Source organism: Topomyia yanbarensis, chromosome 2 (genome assembly GCF_030247195.1).
Source record: "Topomyia yanbarensis strain Yona2022 chromosome 2, ASM3024719v1, whole genome shotgun sequence".
Classification (NCBI taxonomy): domain Eukaryota; kingdom Metazoa; phylum Arthropoda; class Insecta; order Diptera; family Culicidae; genus Topomyia; species Topomyia yanbarensis.
In genome coordinates, this window is record NC_080671.1 from 209,418,966 (window position 1) to 209,439,915 (window position 20,950).

A 20,950-nucleotide genomic window follows, 5' to 3' on the forward strand; every position below is an offset into this window, starting at 1 on the left:
GACGCTTGTTGAATTTATTCAACAAGTTTCTTGAGCAGAATATTATCCCGCGTTACTGGAGACAAGTGAGAGTTATCGCCATTCCAAAACCGGGAAAACCAGCCTCCGATCATAACTCGTATCGACCGATTGCAATGCTATCCTGCATCAGGAAATTGTTGGAAAAAATTATGCTACGACGTCTCGACAATTGGGTTGAGGCGAACGGCTTGCTCTCAGATACCCAGTTTGGTTTTCGGAGAGGAAAGGGAACGAATGATTGCCTGGCGCTACTTTCGTCAGAAATCCAACTCGCTTACGCAAAAAAAGAACAAATGGCGTCTGTGTTCTTAGACATAAAAGGAGCATTCGACTCAGTCTCCATTGATGTTCTCTCGGAGAAGCTACATCAATGTGGTCTTTCACCGATGTTAAATAATTATTTATACAATTTATTGTCAGAAAAGCACATGAATTTTTCATATGGCGATTTGGCGACAATCAGAATAAGTTACATGGCCCTCCCACAGCGCTCTTGTCTAAGCCCCTTCTCTATAATTTTTACGTGAATGACATTGATAACTGTATTGTCACCCCATGCACTCTAAGACAACTTGCAGATGATGGGGTGGTTTCTGCCACAGGACCTAAAGCTATAAATTTACAACAACCATTGCAAGATAGCTTGGATAATTTATCAATTTGGGCTTTAAAGCTGGGCATCAATTTCTCTACGGAGAAAACAGAGTTGGTCGTTTTCTCAAGGAAGCGTGATCCAGCTTAGCTTCAGCTTCAGTTGGTTGGTAGAACGATAGCCCAAGTCCTGACTTTTAAATACCTTGGAATTTGGTTCGATTCTAAAGGCACATGGGGAGGCCACATTAGGTATCTAATAACGAAATGCCAACAAAGGATAAATTTTCTGCGATCAATAACTGGATCATGGTGGGGTTCTCATCCAAGTGGCATGATAAGATTGTATCAAACAACAATACTTTCAGTAATGGAATATGGGTGCATCTGTTTCCGTTGAGCTGCGAACACTCACATTATTAAACTGGAACGGATACAGTATCGTTGTTTACGAATTGCCTTAGGTTGCATGCAGTCGACCCATACGATGAGTCTTGAAGCACTAGCGGGAGTTCTTCCTTTAAAAGACCGATTTTGGGATCTCTCCTGTCGTTTACTTATTCGATGTGAGGTTATGAACCCACTGGTAATTGAAAATTTTGAAAGACTTGTCGAGCTTCAACCCCAAACCAGATTCATGACAGTGTATTTCAATCACATGTCACAAGAAATAACGCCTGCTAGGTATGTTCCCACATACGTCAATATACTAGATACTCCTGAATCCACTTTATTCTTCGACACGTCCATGCAAGCAGAGATTCGTGGAATTCCGGATCATCTACGCTCGCGGGAGATCCCTAAAATATTCACAAGTAAATATCAACACATAGACTGCCTTAAAATGTTTTACACTGATGGGTTACGGATCAGTGAGGCCACTGGTTTCGGTATTTTCAACAATAATTTTTCAATTTCTCTCAAACTTGCAGAACCCGCCTCTGTTTATATAGCGGAACTAGCAGCAGTTCACTATAGTTTACAAATAATTAATACTTTACCCCCGAACCATTACTTTATCCTCACTGATAGTCTCAGCACAATTGCAGCTCTACGCTCAAAGAGGATTGATAATCACGATCCATTCTTTTTGGGGAAGATACGAGAATCTCTGAGTAACCTGACAAGAAAATGTTATAAATTTACCCTAGTGTGGCTCCCCGCCCATTGCTCTATAGCGGGCAATGAGAAAGCTGATAATTTAGCCAAGATTGGCGCACTAGATGGTGAAATATATGAAAGACCCATCGCTTACAATGAATTTTATAGCGCTTCTCGACAGAGGACACTTGCTAGTTGGGAAACATCTTGGGACAATGGAGATATGGGACGATGGCTACACTCAATTATCCCTAAAGTATCAACGAAGGCATGGTTCAAAGGATTGGACCGTAAGTCGGGACTTCATCCGTGTGATGTCTAGGCTCATGTCCAATCATTATACTTTAGATGCGCATCTCCGTGCTCGCTGAGGGTAATCATTGTGCTTGTGGAGAGGGTTACCATGACATTGAGCATGTTGTTTGGTCCTGCACTGAATATCGTGAAGCCAGATCACAATTAGTAGATTCTTTACAAATCCGAGGAAGACCAATCCATGTTCCTGTTAGAGACATCCTGGCGTATCGCGATCCTCTATACATGGAACTTATCTATCATTTTCTAAAAACAGCGTCTGTCAAAATTTAGTTAAATTCATCTCCTCATACTCTCATCCAAGGCTAATCATTCACCAATTAAAGTGTCCTAGAATATTCAGTTTTTAAATTTAGACAATAACAGAAAAAAAGTAAATAAATACACCCGAAAATACTAGATCATTATGAAATACAACAATGTAAGGAAAAAAGCAAACAATAAAGTGATTTCAGTGTTAGTTTTAGACAAATTACTAGTATAGTTAAAATTAGTCTTAAAGATTTTTGTAACGTGCTATATAAAAAAAGAAACCGGCGTAAAAAGCTTTTGCAAATACCGTGTCAAATAAACGTATGGAAAAAAAAGAATTGTGGTAAAAATACATTTCTAATTGGTCGGTGTTAAGTCAGACCGGACTAAGTCGCCAAACATAAAAAATGAGATAATTATAGCACTAGATTTAAATTAAGTAACAATAAAGAATTATGGCAAAAATTAATTTCCAATTATAACGTAAAGGATGCTGCGATTCAAACTTTAAACTGGTTTTTCACGAAATCAATATATTGTCACTTAGTTCGGTCTGACTTAACACCGACCATCTGGAATTTAAAAACAGATTAAACCCTATCAGAAATCGCACTGTTCGGAAATTTTCTAAAGCCAAAACAATTATGCATCCCTTTCTTATATGAACCTTTGATTGTCCTCATTGTTTGCTTGAATTACTAAACTACAGCAAACAGCTCAAACCCGCTACCTAAAAGCTTCCTGCGGAGATGTCCACGAGAACGATCGAAGGAAAATATTAAATAACAATAAAACCGGCCTAATCAGTTAGATATTTGATTCAAAAACACATACCTTACCGAATGAATTACATATGCATAATAAACAATAATCTGCCAAAGGTACAATAAAACACAACTAAAGCTAAAACTCATTTTTTGTTTCAGGATTTTGACTTCAGGAATATCAGCAATGGATGCAGATGTACACAAAGTATTCAGCGCCAGTTGATTCCTTGTTGATTTACATAGATAGCAGAATCCTCGGCACATTAAAGTGCTGAAAATTCTAGTCAAAAAGCAACATAACCAGCAAACTAAAAAGTTAGTCGAATGCAAAACTTCCGATTATTGGTTGCTTGTAACATGCGGAGAAATTTAAAAATATTTCTGATATTAGTAATAACATGGATCCTGATTGCAATATATTACTTCGAAGGAAGTTACAAAAGTCGAAACCGCGCATTGAGGTTACGCGATCAGCAAACGATGGTAGTTACACAACAAGTAGTTTCTGATTGGCATGAACAGCAGTTCAGTCCATCTACATCTCCGCGACAACATATAGTATCTAACTCGCTGATGTATTTGTCTTCGCCTCGACACACATGGGATTATTTTGATGAATTAGGATACATACAAAAAGGTAGTCTACAACACGGTGAAGACCCTTATTTGCGCAATCGATTCAATCAACAAGCTAGTGATAGTTTGAAAAGCAATCGTGAACTTCCTGACACCCGCAATCCAATGTGCCGAAAAAAATGGCCAAGCATTCTTCCGCCCACCAGTGTAATCATAACCTTCCACAACGAAGCACGTAGTACACTGCTACGCACAATAGTTAGTGTACTGAATAGATCTCCAGAGCACTTGATACACGAGATTATTCTAGTAGATGATTACTCGGATTTTCCAGAAGATGGCCTGGAGCTTGCTAAAATTCACAAGGTGAAAGTAATACGGAATGATAAACGGGAAGGATTAGTGCGATCGCGGGTACGGGGCGCAGATGCGGCGACTGCATCAGTACTAACTTTTTTGGACAGCCATTGTGAGTGCAACGTTGGTTGGTTGGAACCTTTGTTAGTCAGAGTCAAAGAAGACTCTTCCCGAGTAGTTTGCCCTGTGATAGATGTTATTAGTATGGATACATTTCAGTACATTGGTGCTTCTGCTGACCTACGTGGTGGTTTTGATTGGAACTTAGTGTTCAAATGGGAATACTTAAGCAATGCCGAACGTCACGATCGCCAAAAAGATCCAACAACCCCAATTAGAACACCTATGATAGCTGGAGGGTTGTTTGTGATAGATAAAACATACTTCGAGAAACTAGGGAAATATGATAGTCAGATGGACATCTGGGGTGGAGAAAACTTGGAAATAAGCTTCCGTGTGTGGCAGTGCGGTGGCAGTCTAGAAATCATACCTTGTAGCAGGGTCGGTCATGTATTCCGTAAGCGGCATCCATATACTTTTCCAGGAGGTGGCAGTGGAAACATTTTTGCTAAAAATACTAGGCGTGCTGCAGAAGTTTGGATGGATGACTATAAGCAATACTACTATGCTGCAGTTCCTTTAGCAAAAAATATTCCTTTTGGGAATATTGACGATCGGATGGAGTTAAAAGAACGATTGCAATGTAAGCCATTTAAATGGTATCTAGATAATGTATACCCACAATTAACCATACCTGAACTGCAAACCAAAGGAAGTCTACGCCAAGGACCATATTGCATGGACACGTTAGGCCATTTAGTAGACGGACTAGTTGGTCTCTACCACTGTCATGATAGCGGAGGTAATCAGGATTGGGTTATTACCAAAAAAGGACAAATCAAACACCTAGATCTTTGTCTAACATTGTTGAATTTTTCAATGCGATCACGCTTCAACATAGCCGTACTGAAGTACTGCGATGAATCTACTAATCAACAGTGGCACAGAAGAGAAGGCGGACTAATACAGCACAGTAAGATTAATGTTTGCTTGGACTCACGTTACGCCAAAGAGAAAGGCATTACTGCTGAGCGATGCAACTCAGCACTCGAATCGCAGCATTGGAAGTTTTATACAAAGTGAGATCATAAAAAGATAACACACACACTAGTGATACAACTGAAATCCTCCCTAGATGTATTCATCATCACTGTTCATTGTCCGCTGAAAGTTACGAAACATTTAAATAATAATCGAATTGAGACTAGTTACGATTACTTAGCGATCAATTAAATTATAGCAAGTAGTGCTTTGGAGCACTTCAACAGCATCGTGATTGTACATTCCGAGAAATTATTTGTTTTATTAGAATTCATATTATTAAACCTAAATCAAAATTGTAAATGCATGAATTATTATTTATCTGGCTTTCTTCGTTCGAATATCACACCGAAAAAATGGCGAAAAATTGGTGGTGTACCAAGAATTGTATTGCTCATAATAATGGCCATGTGTCTGACTGTTCAAGCGCTCGACAATTGTTTGATTAACAGATTTTTGACATTGAAAATGTCTTGCTCCACTCTTTGTACTGCCGCTAGAAGCATAACTGTCCCATGTATATAGGGATTCCCATAGCACATGGGACAGTTATGCTTCTAGCGGCAGTGTAGCTAGGTGTCATTCTAAAATCTAAAATATCTCCTATGCAACGAAATTATGTCATGTTTGCACGCTTATAACTCCGCTATTACTAGATGGACTTAAATCATTTGTACAACAGCCCATTCAGAAACGCCTAACTTAAACATTGGTAATAATTTTTGATATGTGCAAGTCATCTATTCAAAATCGGTAGAATAGAAAAGTTCACGAAAAAAGGGAAAATTCCCATCAACGAGGCAGATTTTTCTGGCAGAGCCATCTATAGGAAGCACCTTAGCGGCTCAATCAAACGCGAAAAGATATAAGTAGAAATGCCAGGTGCCCGCTTAAATTAGTTGTTGCTCTGATCCCAAACGAGCAACATTATGACTAAAGTGTCTGACGGTACAGTAAGCGCTAAAGATTTTCGGCAACGTTATAATTTGCACACACTCGCACCTAAGCAGAGTCGTCGAGGCGGGCCTCAAGGCTGGCATTACTGACGGGTTCTTCTAAACCTACTTATTTCTTGATTAGAGAAATTGTATACATTTAACTGTTCAAATCAAACTGTGTTGGACCTGTTGATCAGAGTCTTATTATGTTAATATATGAAGACCTTTTTGCATTAGGTCCAATCTGCAAATGAGAGCCCTCTTTTTCGCTTTCTCTTTCGCTTATTACTGCGAAACCATAAAACTTTTTAAACATGTGTCAGTATGTTTCGAAAGACCAAGGTTTTTACTAGCTTATTATGTGTAGAGTTGAAGGGAAATCGTAAAGGTGACCGAGTAATTCGCGGAAGAGAAAGTAAACAAAGAGAGGCTTTCTTTTGCAGATTGGACCTATTGAGAAAAAAGTCTTCATATATTCTGGTTGCAGTTGAAAATCGAAATAGTGAACTTTTGATTTTTCTCCTATTTTTAGCGTGTGGAACTAAAGCGCAACTGGTGTAGATGATGCGCAAGTTGATTCTCTAACATGTACACAAGATGCGCATTAGTTGCCCACTCTGCAAATAAGGAAAAAACGAAAGGCGCAAGTTCACTATTTCGATTTTCAACTTTAACCAGAATATTGTTTCTATAGGAATGAACGAATTCCAGAAACAAAACCCTGTAACTTCGGAACATCAACACAGCAATGATCGATTTCAAAGGCTTCCCTACCCGTGAAACCTTTACCAAGGTTGAGCATTTGCTGATGCTGATTGCAAAAGTGTGACCATTTGCTTACTCACAAAGTCTAATGGGGGAATCAAAACACATTTCTTTGCTAAATATAATTGCTAAATATAATTGTAGATAGTACAACGAACAGAAAAACGTCAACTACAAGATTTCCATCTACATTGACGTAAATCAACTACATAACCTGTTGAACACAATAAAGGACGTCTACTTGGAGAAATTGCTTTCCCGAAAATGTGTAATAGTGGTGGTCATGCGTTTGAGATGTTTTTAGACAAGAAACAAGAAACTTCTTACCGCATAAAAGCGCCTTGCATTATGGAAATTTATCTACTACTGTAATCTGTGGACGATCTGTTCTCTGTGGAAACTCTTGTGTTGAGGCGCCAGTTAGAGAGCGGGCATATCGTAGTTGGTAATTCGATTGCCTTGTACGCAGCTCACCTGGATTCAAGTACCAACCCTGCACATAGGTCTGAGATTTTTCTAATCCGAAGAGGCGAATGACCATAAGGTTAAAACCTCTACAATCAAACAACACCTCTACAATGAAACAAACCTCTACAAACCAACACACTTAACTTCAATATATGAATATTCGAACAAAAATTTACCCCCCCCCCCCCCATTTTTTCCTTAAGGCCAATTCACTTTAAACTTTCTGAAAATGAAGTACTACTGTATAATTATGTTTTGACAACTTGAATCTTCTCTCCTAACCCAGAACTCTACGCCTGGTAGCTGTAAGCCTGTGCATGTGTTTTGAGATCAAAATATAATAGAAATACAACTTAGTATGCAAAATTATACCCGAAATCATGAGGTCTTCAGTTTCTGCTTGACATTTTCAAGGATCCTCTAGACTAACATGAGTTAGTATTAGGGTTGGCAGTACCGACCCTTTTTGGTGAGAACCGGTACTACGGTACTGAAGCCCTCACCGGTAAAGTACCGGCACTCGAATATTTTTTTTTAAATTCGTTTTTAATTGCTTCGGAATGGCAAGACTCATTTCACAGAGGATATTTTTCGTATAGGGCACCTTCTTTTATTTCGAATTCTAGGCCACTTTGAAATCAATTACTGCTAAGTGGTGCGACTTTCGTCGACTTGAACAGATGGTAAATGTATGAAACCCTATTAACAACAGTAAATCAAAGCGAGAATGGCAGTAAATCCGAGCAGGTCAATCGCATTTCCTTTCTTGCTTTTCTGAAAATTGGTTTCGACCTTTATGTCTTTGCCTACTATTCTCTAATGCATATCAAGGCTCCTTGCTTTCCTGTAAACTATGGAGTTTTGCTGAACTTTCCGATCACCAATAATTACAAATCGCCCCATTTGAAGCAATTCACCAATTCTAAAACTGTTAACTATTAAATCGCTGTTCATTCTTTTATAGATAAAGGTTTAAGAGCAAACCAAATGCAGGTATACCTCGATTTAACATACTCACGATTTAACATACCCTCGATTTAACATATTTCGATTTAACGTAATTTTTACCTCGATTTAACATAATCCAAAACAATTTTAATGTAAATGTTACTAAAACGAAATGTTAAGAATCAATATCAATTTTATTCTATGATCTACTTCCAATGCTTAAAAAAACAAAATTTATTTTCATTTTTTCGCTAGATTATGTTTAAGATTCTGAGATACAAAAACATTCTTTTTTTGATACCGCGCAGCAAAATGAATACACGAATTTGTGGTTCGAGTTATTACCTGATAATAGTTTTAGCTAAAAATAGATAACTGGAAAGATATGCTTGATGGAAGGTATAGGGCGGTGACGAGATATTGGCGGACGGTGAGTCCCACTAATAGACATTGGGGCTGTAGCAGTTATTACGAAACTGTTGGAAATTTGTAATGAAGTCATGACAGTTCTTCGATGTTAACGCACCCAACTAGAGCTTGAAAGAACGTAAGCTTGATTCCTGCTAAAGATAATATCTTTTCTCAGGCTGTATTGAACAGGTGAATTTTTCAGTGCATGTGGACATTTTCCAAAAAAAACTTCATTATGGATCGATTCCTCTTGCAAAAAAATGCAATAGACGTTAATGATGGAAGATACAAGTCTTCCTTCAATGTACGACTCCTGGTAAGCTCACGGTGTTTATTTATCAATACCGGTGCCAGTCATTACTTAATCTAAACAGAGGAAGCACACAAAAGCAATGTTAGTCCGACACTGATTGTGATTATATTCTTTTTTATATTACTGCGTATTCTGTATATCTGTATATATTACTCTCAACAACTGCAACGGGTAGAGAATGGTCGTTAGTAGAGATTGGGATTCGAATAAACTGTACTGGCATTTGCGTACGATTTAAGATGATCGAAGACTCTGGATACTTGCCCCCCAGGAGTATCATAATAAATGTTCACGTTTAAATAGAAATCTAGGAGATAGATCCAATAAATAATAAAAAAGAGATAGATCCAAAAAAATTAAAAGAAGATTTCCGTCTTTGTCGCCTGTTACAACGTGGGAGCAGGAAACCAGTGGATCAATTCTTGGCTTTAGACATCACATGCCACGCGGCTATTTTGGAGATCGATAATTCGATCCATCAACATTCCAGTGAATTCCACCTCCTCGTCGTACATAAGAATTGAACTTTTTTTTTAATATTTTTGTATTGTAATTAAAATGTCTTATTCATTCTGATGAGTTCGACTTTTAAACTGAGGTATTGTATCTGTCGTGTACAAAATGATTTAATTCAACTTTTTCCTTAAGGAGAACTATAGCGCTACAATGGCTCGATTTGGTTGTTTTTTTTCTGCAGGTAGAATTCCTGTGCTTACAAAACATCGTGACTAGTCGTTTGCTCGTGAACTCAAGTAGTGTTCTCTTTTTGAATTCTGCGATTATCTGACGGACAGGTTGGTCTACCAAGATAAAGATGAGACAAAATAGAAACACAAATTTTCTTACTTACTAAAATTAGGCATTGTGCTCTTCATGCACACAATGGTTAATCCAACTTTGTTGACTATTCTATGTTATCCTGAATTCTGAGACAATTTTGCGACGAACTTTATGAAATGAATATCTGTTAGAATTGGCGAATACTTGGCAAGGTTAAGATAAATATGTTGTTTATGTTCAAAAGAGCAATCTAATTGTTTAATTGTGAATATGTGATTTCTATATCACTGTTAGGTGGATACAATCAGTAATATCATCGTAAATATTTCGTATGATGAATAAAAAAAATAATTCTATTCGAAAACAAATATTTCTTTTGAATTTCGATTTTACATAAAATTTGATTTAACGTACATGATTGAATCGGAAAATGTATGTTAAATCGAGGTATACCTGTACAGACATGACCATAGTCTTATTACGCGCCACCCAGTGAATAATGGAAACCAATCAGAATGTCGCTAATAAAACTTTAACTTCTAGAATTATTATGATGATGGCCCCACCTCATTCCCACACAAAGGTGTCATCTCAACGATTTATCTAGAAGGCAAATTAATATAATTAAACGTTATCTTGCAGACCGATATTTGTCATAATATAAAAGTCAATGTTGGTATGTATATGATTTATGGATTGGTCAACGGCTTAACCGATTGCAGTAAAAATTTATACATTGTAGGCCTTTGTTATGGAACGTGTTTGTTTGCTATTGGTTGGGGATCATTGGCGTGCGCAAGGGGGGGCTAGGAGGGGCTATAGCCCCCCCCCCCCCTAATGCACTGGAATTAAAAAAAAGTATTTAGTATTATTATAGTGTTGAAAAGACATCAAACTTACTGCATATCTCATTTTGTTTAAGCAAGCCATGTTATCTTAGTTGGCGCAAGTTCGTTGAAATCAGGAATCTCTATCGATAACAAGATAAGGTTGCTGAGAGGAAGCGGTAACTGCAGCAAAGATTCTGTTACCGGCTTGAAAGTACAAGAGTGTTGGTGATCAATTTCACTTTTTGCTTTGACTAAAAATTATAAACTTTTTATTGCAAATGATTAATGCAGTCGATAAAGGCATATATGGTGATTCCATGAGGTATTATATGGAAAGCGAGAACAAAAGAAACTTTCAACTTTCTTCTAAAATTGAACAGTAATATAATCTTAGAAGAACTAAATAGATGCTATTTATTTGGATAACAACTTATTGTACTTCTATCTTCTTTTCATTTTAACGACATTAAATTAGCTAGAAATTACTAAATAGGAAATGTTTTAAAAAATTAGTTACGAAAGGATTTGGAATATACAGATAGAAAAGCTGTCGGTTCTCATGGTAAAGACACTGTTGTGCAAAGAAGTGCAAACTTATCTTAATAGTGAATACCAAAAAAATATATGTTTAAATATCATATTTCATGGAAAGCATGAGATATACAATTCCCCCTTTAGGACAAAAGGTTTTGGGGAACGATCAACAAGAGATTGCCTGATCACAACGTAGCAGCAAGTTCATAAGGTGATCAGTTCAGCAGTCACGTGACTATCGGATAACAGACGTGGAAACTGGTTCGATGTGGACTGTGGAGTGCCAACGACCAACAAATGCCAAAAATCAGTCTAGGAGCTTATTGCTCGCACTGTTTATATGTTAGAACAGTGTAGTGCAAGGATGCAAAATGCCTACCTTTTCTGCGGCTGCAATTTTTCTGCCTACATTCTCATTTCTCTTTCGACGCTGCTGTTGTTCGCTAGTGCAGGACGCCCAGCGCTGTACGGCAGTCTGTAAGCAAAGCAGTAACATGACAAAAAATACTGCCCCCAGTACAGCCATCAGACGCGAGTGGTGCAGCTTATCTTTCCTTATTGTACACTTTTTAATATTTTTAATCACAAACGACGACAATGAATGTGGTTCGTTTACGCCATGACCGGCATCAACGCTTTCATGTGCAGGTTCTCCCTTTGACTATGCACAGAAAAATGTATAAAGCGAGAGATCAAACTTTACTACGCCACACTCTCACCGAGCAGTCGGAGTGCAGCAGCAAAACAAAAATGAATTCTACTGCTGTACGGGAAAATGTACTCGGTTTGGCTACTGTTCTGGCAAGAGCTGTAGTGATGCGTCGCTGTAGCGGGCTGTACGGCTTGCGCAAATGTAAATATACCGAAAAAATGTAGTTTACCGGTACCGTTGGCATCCCTGGTGTAGTGTGCTGAAAGCCGCTGAAAAGGACGATCACGACAGGGGCGCATAAGCCTTGATAATTATGGACTAGAATGTTGGAGACAGTTTAAAATGATATTCAGTTTTGGGCATGTAGAGCGTAGGAGACTCGTTAGAGTGATCAGTAGACAACCTATAAGGCGTCGGTGACTTTTGGGGAAAGCGTTGCTGTTACTGGAGGTATGCAATCGAGGAAAATATGTGTGTGGAGCGTGACTGGAAAGTGGCTCTCTGGAAATGTCTAATGCATTCAACCATGGTTCGAATCAAATACCCAGTCGCTATAAATAAATAGCACAAGTTTACGAAAAATAAATTGATTTCTTTCCTAACTAAGTTTTCTAAATGCCACTAAATGGACCACTAAAAAGCCTCTAAAAGTGTTATTAAATGTTTTCCTATAGAAAGAAAATTTTCTATTTTCTACTTGATTCTCGGAGTAGCTCGGAAGTTGTTCAGAAGTTTTTGTTTGTCATCATTTTTCTTCTTGATATCATAAAATAAAGTTAACAAAGTTTTAAAGTAAAATAAAAATTATTTTTTAAACTTAAAAACCTATAGTGAAAAAAAATCAGTGGGCCATAATCCATTACCAAATCCTGACGAGATAGAAAGAGAAACAATATATTTCGTAAATATTTTGATCTGATTACTCAAATTCAATTTTTGTTTTTTTATATTTTTGTTTTTTTATATCTCATAATGAATTTTTTATGGATTTTTCCACCTTTCGAGCTCAGTTCATAGCACTTTTTTATTGATTTTATTTATATTTTGCTTTGTGTTCAGTTGTAAAACTTTTCATTGAAACATTCTTGAGTTTTGGTTGTCCAGGAAAAATTTAATTGGTATTTAAACAAGGTAGCTTTATAGCAGGCGGCCTATTAAAATTGAAATAGCTCGTATGTTGAGATCCACTCTGATTTTTTAACAAAATTTTCCTAACATAATTCAAAAAATTTAGAACAAAATCCAAATTAGAAACATTTGAAACTCTACAAATGTAGAAACGTTATGAGTCTTCTTTTCCGGTATAGGGCTCTTTGTGACCGGTTCTGTAAATTTTTTACTGCAATTTGCTTGCAATGAAATGAAAAATTTTTGAAAAAAGTTTTCATAAATTGTCACGCGATGGAACAATACAGAATTAATTCTGCACACAAGAAATGAAAACCCGAGTATGATGATCACAATGGCCAAACCTTTATATGTGCAGTACAAACAGATTTCATGTAGGGGAGACCGGGGCTGGTTGGCCGAGTTTTGCTTTCGGAATTTCTGTACTCATTCTGGTTAGACTTTTTGAGAAGCGGTTTGTGCTGTCATAAAGATACGACCCTTGAGCACATATATAATTTTTTTCATTCATGAAAAAAAATCAGGGAGAAAGTTATTAGCAAACAAATGCGAAAAGAAAAATCGGCCAACCAACCCCATGGCTGGGGTAGGTTGGCCGAGTTTGGCAAAATAAGTTAAACACGTCAAATGTATCAGTGGAGAACTTTTAATTCAAAAAACATCGTATTTTCTTGTATAGGTAAGGAAAATAAAATCCACTCTTCACTTTTTAGTCTTTTTAAACTTTGTGGACTTAGTTTTGGCAGCTTTGGTGAACTTTTTACCAGCTCTCGCTGACTTTTTCCTCCGCCAGCGTAGGGTTACGTTTGATTTCATTTTTCTGCTCCTCCAATACAGCTTTTATTGGGGAATCGGTCAAAATTTGAGTCGATCGGCGTTTACGACCTTGCCACTTCTTCGAATCAGATCGTGCACTCGCCTTGGGAAGAGGTCTGACGTCTTCAGAGAGGCTTACATCTGCAGCAGATTCTATGCTAATGGACGATTTTTTTCGGGGTTGGGTCGATCTGAGGCAAATCCTGCCAGAAACTCCTCAGGAGGAAAAATAATTTCAGGATTGAAGGTGTCCTCGCCAAAGGACTCTGAAACCAGCTTGGCATCTAATTCATAAAATACGGGATCAACTTTTTTACAAAAAATTTCCGACTATTTATGATTCTAATCTCTTATTTCTATTTGGTAAAAATTTTAAATTATTTTTACTACTTATTTCTCGTGTATATATCCTTATAATCATCAATATTAGCGTAATATCAAATTTTGCTTTGAAATAGGTTGGCATTTCACAAATATCAAAGTGCACATTACTCTTCACTAAATCTACAACTCGGCCAACCTACCCCAATGTATATTTTCGAGAACAATCACGATTTACACAACAAATATAAGGTTACACAGGTAACCGTTATACCGTTTTGTTGGGTTTTGAATACCCTTTCTAGCAGTACCAAGTTTTTGGAAATCAGATGTGAATTGATTAGCGTTACACATATTATTTTTCAGAAACATAAATTTACTCACCAGTGCCGAAAAAAGAATAAACGTGCTCCTGTACAAACGACACCACCAAAACACCTGAAATTACGTCGATCGGTGACCTAATACCCCACCAAAATCACTATAGATGTCGCTACTGCGCATAATAGTCTTTTCATAAAAGGCACTCGGCCAACCAGCCCCGGTCACCCATAATGTTTGTCTGCTGTCCTGAAGGTGCCATTGTGTTGTCGAAGTGATGTCATCGTTTTCGTATAGGGCTATCAAGCAATCGAGCTGGACCGTAAAGCAAAACATTATGGCCAAAATCGCGGGTCTGGAAGATGTATGGTCAGGATCTGAACAAATTCAATAAATGTATCTTCCGGGACAGAAGCTTTATGTTGCCAAAGATCACAAACTTCCAAGAAGTATAAACTTGTTGTTGCAGACAAGTTTGCCGGAAAAGTATGTATGTAAGTATGATCTGGCAGTAAATTAGCAGTTATTGCCGTTAGAGTCCGATTTTCATCACAACCTACAATATGAACCGGGCTATACATCTACGATAGTCTTAAAAAATCTAGTGATTAATTAGGTCCATCCCAAGTTTTTGCAAGATTTGGCGAGTAGCTACTACAGTAAGAATGCGCAATAGCAGTACCGGGATAATGACGTCAACGTCCTTGAGAATAGGATGAAATCCCCAAACTGCCCGGAATTCCATCCAATCCAAATCTATACACTCTATAAATATACAAAATTGAAACATAGCTAAGGATTCTAATTCAATGACCAGATACTGGAAAAAGCAGTCCAAAGCTCAAATTTTTATTCCAGACGAATAAAAATCGCAAAACCCACAATGCATAGTGGTTCCATTCCTTAAGAGAAGTAGTCATAAAGATTTGCCATACAAATATCGCTACTAAACTATATTTCTTTAGTAAATGTTGGGTAGCTGAATCCGAATTTCGCATTAAAAATTGATTGCATCCACCTAACAGTGTGATATGGCCTTTCTTATTTCACTAATCATTCATATTTAATTAACATTACTTTTTGCTCTAACATTTTTTAGAGTATCAAATAGTACATTTTTTGATGTTGTTCCTGATTACAATAACAAGCTGACGACAAAATTTCAAATTAATTGTAAATGCTTCCCTAAAAAAATGTAAGAATACAACGTGTTTTAGCCACCGTAAAAAAAGCGTTTCGCATAAATAAAAAATATCCTCATTACGGTACAAATAATTTTAAAATAGAGCAACAGTTCATGACTTCAAATTTATTTGTGCATGGGTACTACGGATATGGTATGAATTCGCAACGGACTTTCTCGAAAAATCCGCATTCGAGATCATCGTTGTGGTACGAAATAGAGTGAGCCGTACATCGAATATTCTATTCTGACATGTGTTTCAAAAGGTAGCCTCCAATAAATTAATATAACTCAAGTTGTAATGATCCGATCGAAAAGAAATTTTGTGAAAATAATAATTAAGCTATATAATTTCAAGATCTGAAGTATTAATAAATAATATAGTTTTAAAATGCGAAATTGATTTTTTCGTCTTGTACTAACTCGTCTTACATATACATTGTATATTATACAACATCTTAAAATCTCCAGGCATTCTGGGCGCAGACATGCGCAGCTGAAGCCTAGTTTAAAAGGAACTGAATAGTCTGAAGATCATTTTAAAGAAAAATTCGCGAGGGATATCGAAGGAAAAAGTTAGTTAAAGCCAAATTCAAAATTTTTAGTTAAATTCTTCGAATACATACTCCTTTCTGCACTCCATATCCACCTAAACCCGATAATTATCGTTCAATACACAGCTATTAGTAACATTGTCTGATAAAAATACTAATATTGATAACTACAGTTCGACAAAAAAAATTCTGGCGAGCAATCAATATTGTTGAACTTATCGGTATATAGCGAACCACCCTAAGAATTCATTTATATACTAAAAAATCCGTTCATTATTGTCAAAATCAAGTTTGAAACAATAAAACATATCCAAAACCATATAATCACGAGATAAAAACACGCTCTTGCCGATATTTTTTTTATATTATTGGACTATGGGGACCACTGTGCAATGTATCTTTAAACTACAATTAATAGGCATCACTTTCTTCTAATAACGTTTTATGCTAAAGCATACGTCCAATTGAAAGCATCAAATTGGCTTTGCTTATTGCAGGATACATAAATCAAATGTTAAAAAATAATTCCAGTCATCTCATATGAAACAAATACTTTAAATATTCTTAAAAAATTCCATGCATCAATAGTTTGAGAGTTATGTGGGACTGAAAAATGGTTAATTTTACTAACTTCAAAAAAATCATATTGCAAAAAACATGAGAATTGTTTTGCGTCAAAGGCCACGAGAAATTTCGAGGAAGTTGAAAATGTTTAATGTTAATTTTTAAGCCTACTTAAAATGGGATGATAATTAGATACAGAAATACTTTGATTACTTTTTTTGAGAAACCAGTTTCTACATTTAAGAAATAAATAAAACAACTTAAATTTACAATAACAAAATAAAATAACTGTTTTACAATCGAACCTTTACCAGAAATCTACCTGATAATGAAGGTTTGACATAACTGAATATTTTTAAGCCGTTAGCCCCCCCTAATTCAAAAGGCTGCGCACGCCTATGTTGGGGATTATCTATCCGCCAGATGGCGCTTCGGATCAAATGGTGTTTTCCTCCTATTTCGTTAAAAGTCGCAGCAACGCGCGATGGGTAATAACTAGTTTGTCATAAAAAATTGTATAGTACCGAAAATACCGGTACTGGCTTTTGTTCAGTATTACGGTACCAAAAATGGGTCGGTATTCCCGGGATTTTGGTAGTAAGCAACCATTTCCAGTTACAAAAAACTCCCATGCCTCCTTAGGCCATCGTCAATGTGAGAGATTGTAATGGAGGAATTATTTCTTGTCGCACCTTGCTGGACAACAGTTACACAGTAAATTTAAGTTCCGAATCAACGGTGAACCGTTTAGACAACGACACGACCTGAAACATCATGAAAAAATCCGAAGAAAAAGTGTCCACGAAATTAATCGCCAATTACCAGTACATTGAGCGACCCCACGGTAAATATGAATTTCTCACGCAACATTGTCTCAATTTTCTTAATTTTTATTTGCATACCCTAGCAACCAAAGGCCGTAACAACTAGGAATGAAAACATTCTCTTTCGTTTGCCGCAAGAATAGTTTTTTTGTTGTTGTTACATTGGTTTGCCATGTGTAACCAAGGGTTGCGATATTTATATAGGCTATTTGAGAAAATAACAACAGATTCACCGATGTTGCTAGTTTCATAGATTTTCTGATCAAACATCGAATTTGGCAGTACCAGTTACCTGAGTCACTGATGGGTAGTCATATTCGTGATACAGTTTTGGAATGCAGTGTCTAGTCGTGTCGTTGGTTTAGGTCTGGAAAGAAAACCAGTATGTATCCCTATTACTGGCATAGGATAATCAAAAACGTATTCCAAAGACATAATTCTTGCCGAAGTTCAATCCAGAATCAACAATTCCACCATGGAGATAGGATGTTTGGTCGTTCCCAAAGTAACGGATGTGATTCCCTCAACGAATATCGCTATATCCAATTGGCCGATACCAGCAGGTTTCCAAATGGCGGATACGCAGTTCCATACGCCCAAACATATCAACATGCTCATCGGGATTCTTCCAAATGAGCGATGACCTTCCGGGTCTTCGATAGACATATTTTGGATGGGAAGTCACTGGAGACGTAGGAAATTCGTATTTGAAACGCCCCACCTTGAAGCGATCAATTCATCCGATTGAGGACACCCGGTTTCCCAAGCATGAATATCCAAATAATTCTGGCAATCCATCCCAGCCCGGGGAGTATGTTCGCGCCTCAATTCAGCGCTAATAACAGCCAAGTAATTCAATCCACAGCATAAGAACATATTCGAGCATCATCAGTGTCATCAGTGAACAAGAACATTCCCGTATAATCTCTTACACGATCATCACACACAGCAATAGCCGCAGCAATACATGGAATTTTCTACGGCTCACGTCACATGACGCAAATATTACATCGCTAGCTGGTGTAAAATAATAAACAAAGACAATAACAGCAAACGGCATTGTTTTCAACCAAGAAGCTGCATTGGTGTTCTTGAGACCGGCCGACAAGAATGTGGTACGATAATGCGTCATCGTCAGTGAGTGAATGAACTACGCGTTTCCAGAACGCGTGGTGTGGAATATAAATACGCGCTTTCTGCGTATCACAGCAGCCAATTTTATTCCAACTAATGAAGAGTAAAGTACAAATCAAAAAGTTTTAATATAATCGAGTAAAGTGTAACACAGTTTTTCCGTTTGATCAATCACATCCAGTAGCAAATGGTTTTCCAACATACAGTCCACTTAAGTTTTTTTTGTTAGGGGAAACTTTGCCACTGCGACCACTATTCAGGTTATCATTTGTGGCCTCCCCTGTTTGTTCTACATGTTACAAATTGCCCGAATCCAATGTAATTGGAAGCAAGTTGTTTGTTTGTCCACATGTGTCGTCCCAACCAGGTAGTACATTATTAATGTAACTAAGGATCCGTTTGGGACAGGTATGCCATACCTCGTGAGGCGTCTTAAGATGCCTTCCGAAGTATCGCTCCCTTCGAAAAAATAGTACTGCACAATGGCAGAGAATATGTTCCGAGCTCTCGGGCTCGTAGTTACAGAATCGACAACTGTCGTCTTGACTGTGATTATACAAAAATCTTTTCGTTTTAGATCGATTAGTTTTTTAGCTCTCGTTGTATCTGAATGTATGAATTTCTCAGCTTGTCGAGCGCCTTCTACGTTACACCAGTTGCTTAATAGTTGGTCTCTTGTCCAAGCCGAAAGTTATAGAATGATTGAACAGGTAGATATAGGAATGTTTCTAGTCCAACAAAAATGTTTAATAAACCACGCCTGGCTAATTCGTCGGCCGCTTCGTTACCATCGATTCCTTGGTGGCCAAGTACCCAGAATATCATTACTTTATTCCGAGTTGTCAGTTGTTGTAAGGATGTGATGCACTGCCAAACCAGTTAGGACTCACATTTTGACGACCATAATGCCAACAGTGCTGCTTGGCTGTCTGAAAAGATTGCGATTTTTGCATGTCTGTAGTTTCGATTCCTACACTCAAAAAAAAGTAAACGTTATGCCTATTGATTTTACACATAGATTTTTGCAATTAACGGAGGCATATAGACACTATTTGCTGGCACATAAACCTAATGTGTGTATTTACAAGAAATATTAATCTTACATTCACATTTCATAACTATTAGCCACATAAAACCCCATTCTATAACAATATGCACATATAACTTATGTGTGTGCATACATAGTTTATACAGTTGACACATAGAAGGTATGTGTGCGCGTGATAACAATAGCATTTCTTCTTCATATGAATTTTAAGCGGTTTGATGCAAATAGAATTAACGTTTGGATTTTTTTCAGTGTATGGACCTCAGAGCAGATGTATATTGCATATACCTCTGCCTGGAAAACTGTAGGCCACTTTCCCATTGATATCGCTTTTTTAATTCTTGGTCCATAGACTCCCGAGCCAGTCAGCTCACCCATTTTTGAACCATCCGTATAGAATGATATTGTACCTTGAGGTAGTATGGAACCCCCTACATCTCATATATGACGATCCACTATGTGAACCTCATATGAGATATCGAAGTTCGGTTTAGCCTCCATTTTATCTTGATCTTTATTCAAGACAGGGTTTAGTTTGAGTCTCTTTATTATACTCAGGTGAGCATTTAAATCCTCATCAAATAGTGGTTTACCCTTAGCAGTCTCAAAGAGCAAAGTCTCACTTCCCTCATAACATGTTTGTGCAATGAAGGTAGATGAAGCATAGCTTCCATAACTGTAGTGGGTATTGATTTCATAGCGCTAGAGGCAGGCTAGCCTCTGAACTTTAGTTAGTTTAACTTGGTCGGTCTTTTGCTTAACTTTGGGCCACCACACAATGGAGGAATAAATTAATCGTGTTCTAGGAATGGTCGTGTAGGACCAGTAAACCAACCTCGGTTTGAGACCCCAAGTTTCCCCCGAAGAGTTTACTGCACGCTCACAGTGCTGTTGTTGCTTTATTAACGGCGTTTGTCAGGAGCGAGTTCCAATTCAGTTTTTGTCTGGGATAACACCTTGGTGTATCGCTTCTTTTGCGTAGTTGATTGTAGTTCCACTGAGCGTTGGGGGAACCAACTTTCGTTTTTTCCTATTGGCAAACGGTACAATGACCGTTTTTGCAGGGTTCGCGTTGAGTCCCTCTTTGAAACACCATGTCATGATGAAGTTCAGGGCTAATTGATTCCGATCGCATAGTACAGATTCATGTTTTCCCCTTACAATTAGGACAATGTCATCTGCATATCCAACAATCTCGAAACCCATTTTAGTCAGACCATTAAGAAGATCGTCCACCACTAGCAACCAGAGCAGAGGTGATAGAACGCCTCCCTCTATTGGCTGTTATAGTTGCTTTCGTGTCTCCCAACGTTGCTGTGAGCTCTCGACTCTTGAGC

General features: G+C 37.6%; 1 protein-coding gene across 4 annotated transcripts in view; it reads left to right on the top strand.

Moving 5' to 3' along the window:
* LOC131682810 (polypeptide N-acetylgalactosaminyltransferase 2-like) overlaps positions 1–20,950 on the top strand; it is a 278,322-nt gene that overhangs the window by 225,069 nt on the left and 32,303 nt on the right. For 3 of the 4 annotated variants that reach the window (XM_058964571.1, XM_058964570.1, XM_058964572.1), the window contains one exon: positions 3,207–5,398. The exons of the other annotated variant lie outside the window; for it this stretch is intronic. In XM_058964571.1, the coding sequence (XP_058820554.1) occupies positions 3,372–5,123 (1,752 nt within the window). In that variant the 5' untranslated portion in view covers positions 3,207–3,371 and the 3' untranslated portion in view covers positions 5,124–5,398. Of the gene's footprint in view, positions 1–3,206; positions 5,399–20,950 lie in introns of those variants that run through there. 4 annotated transcript variants of the gene reach the window in all.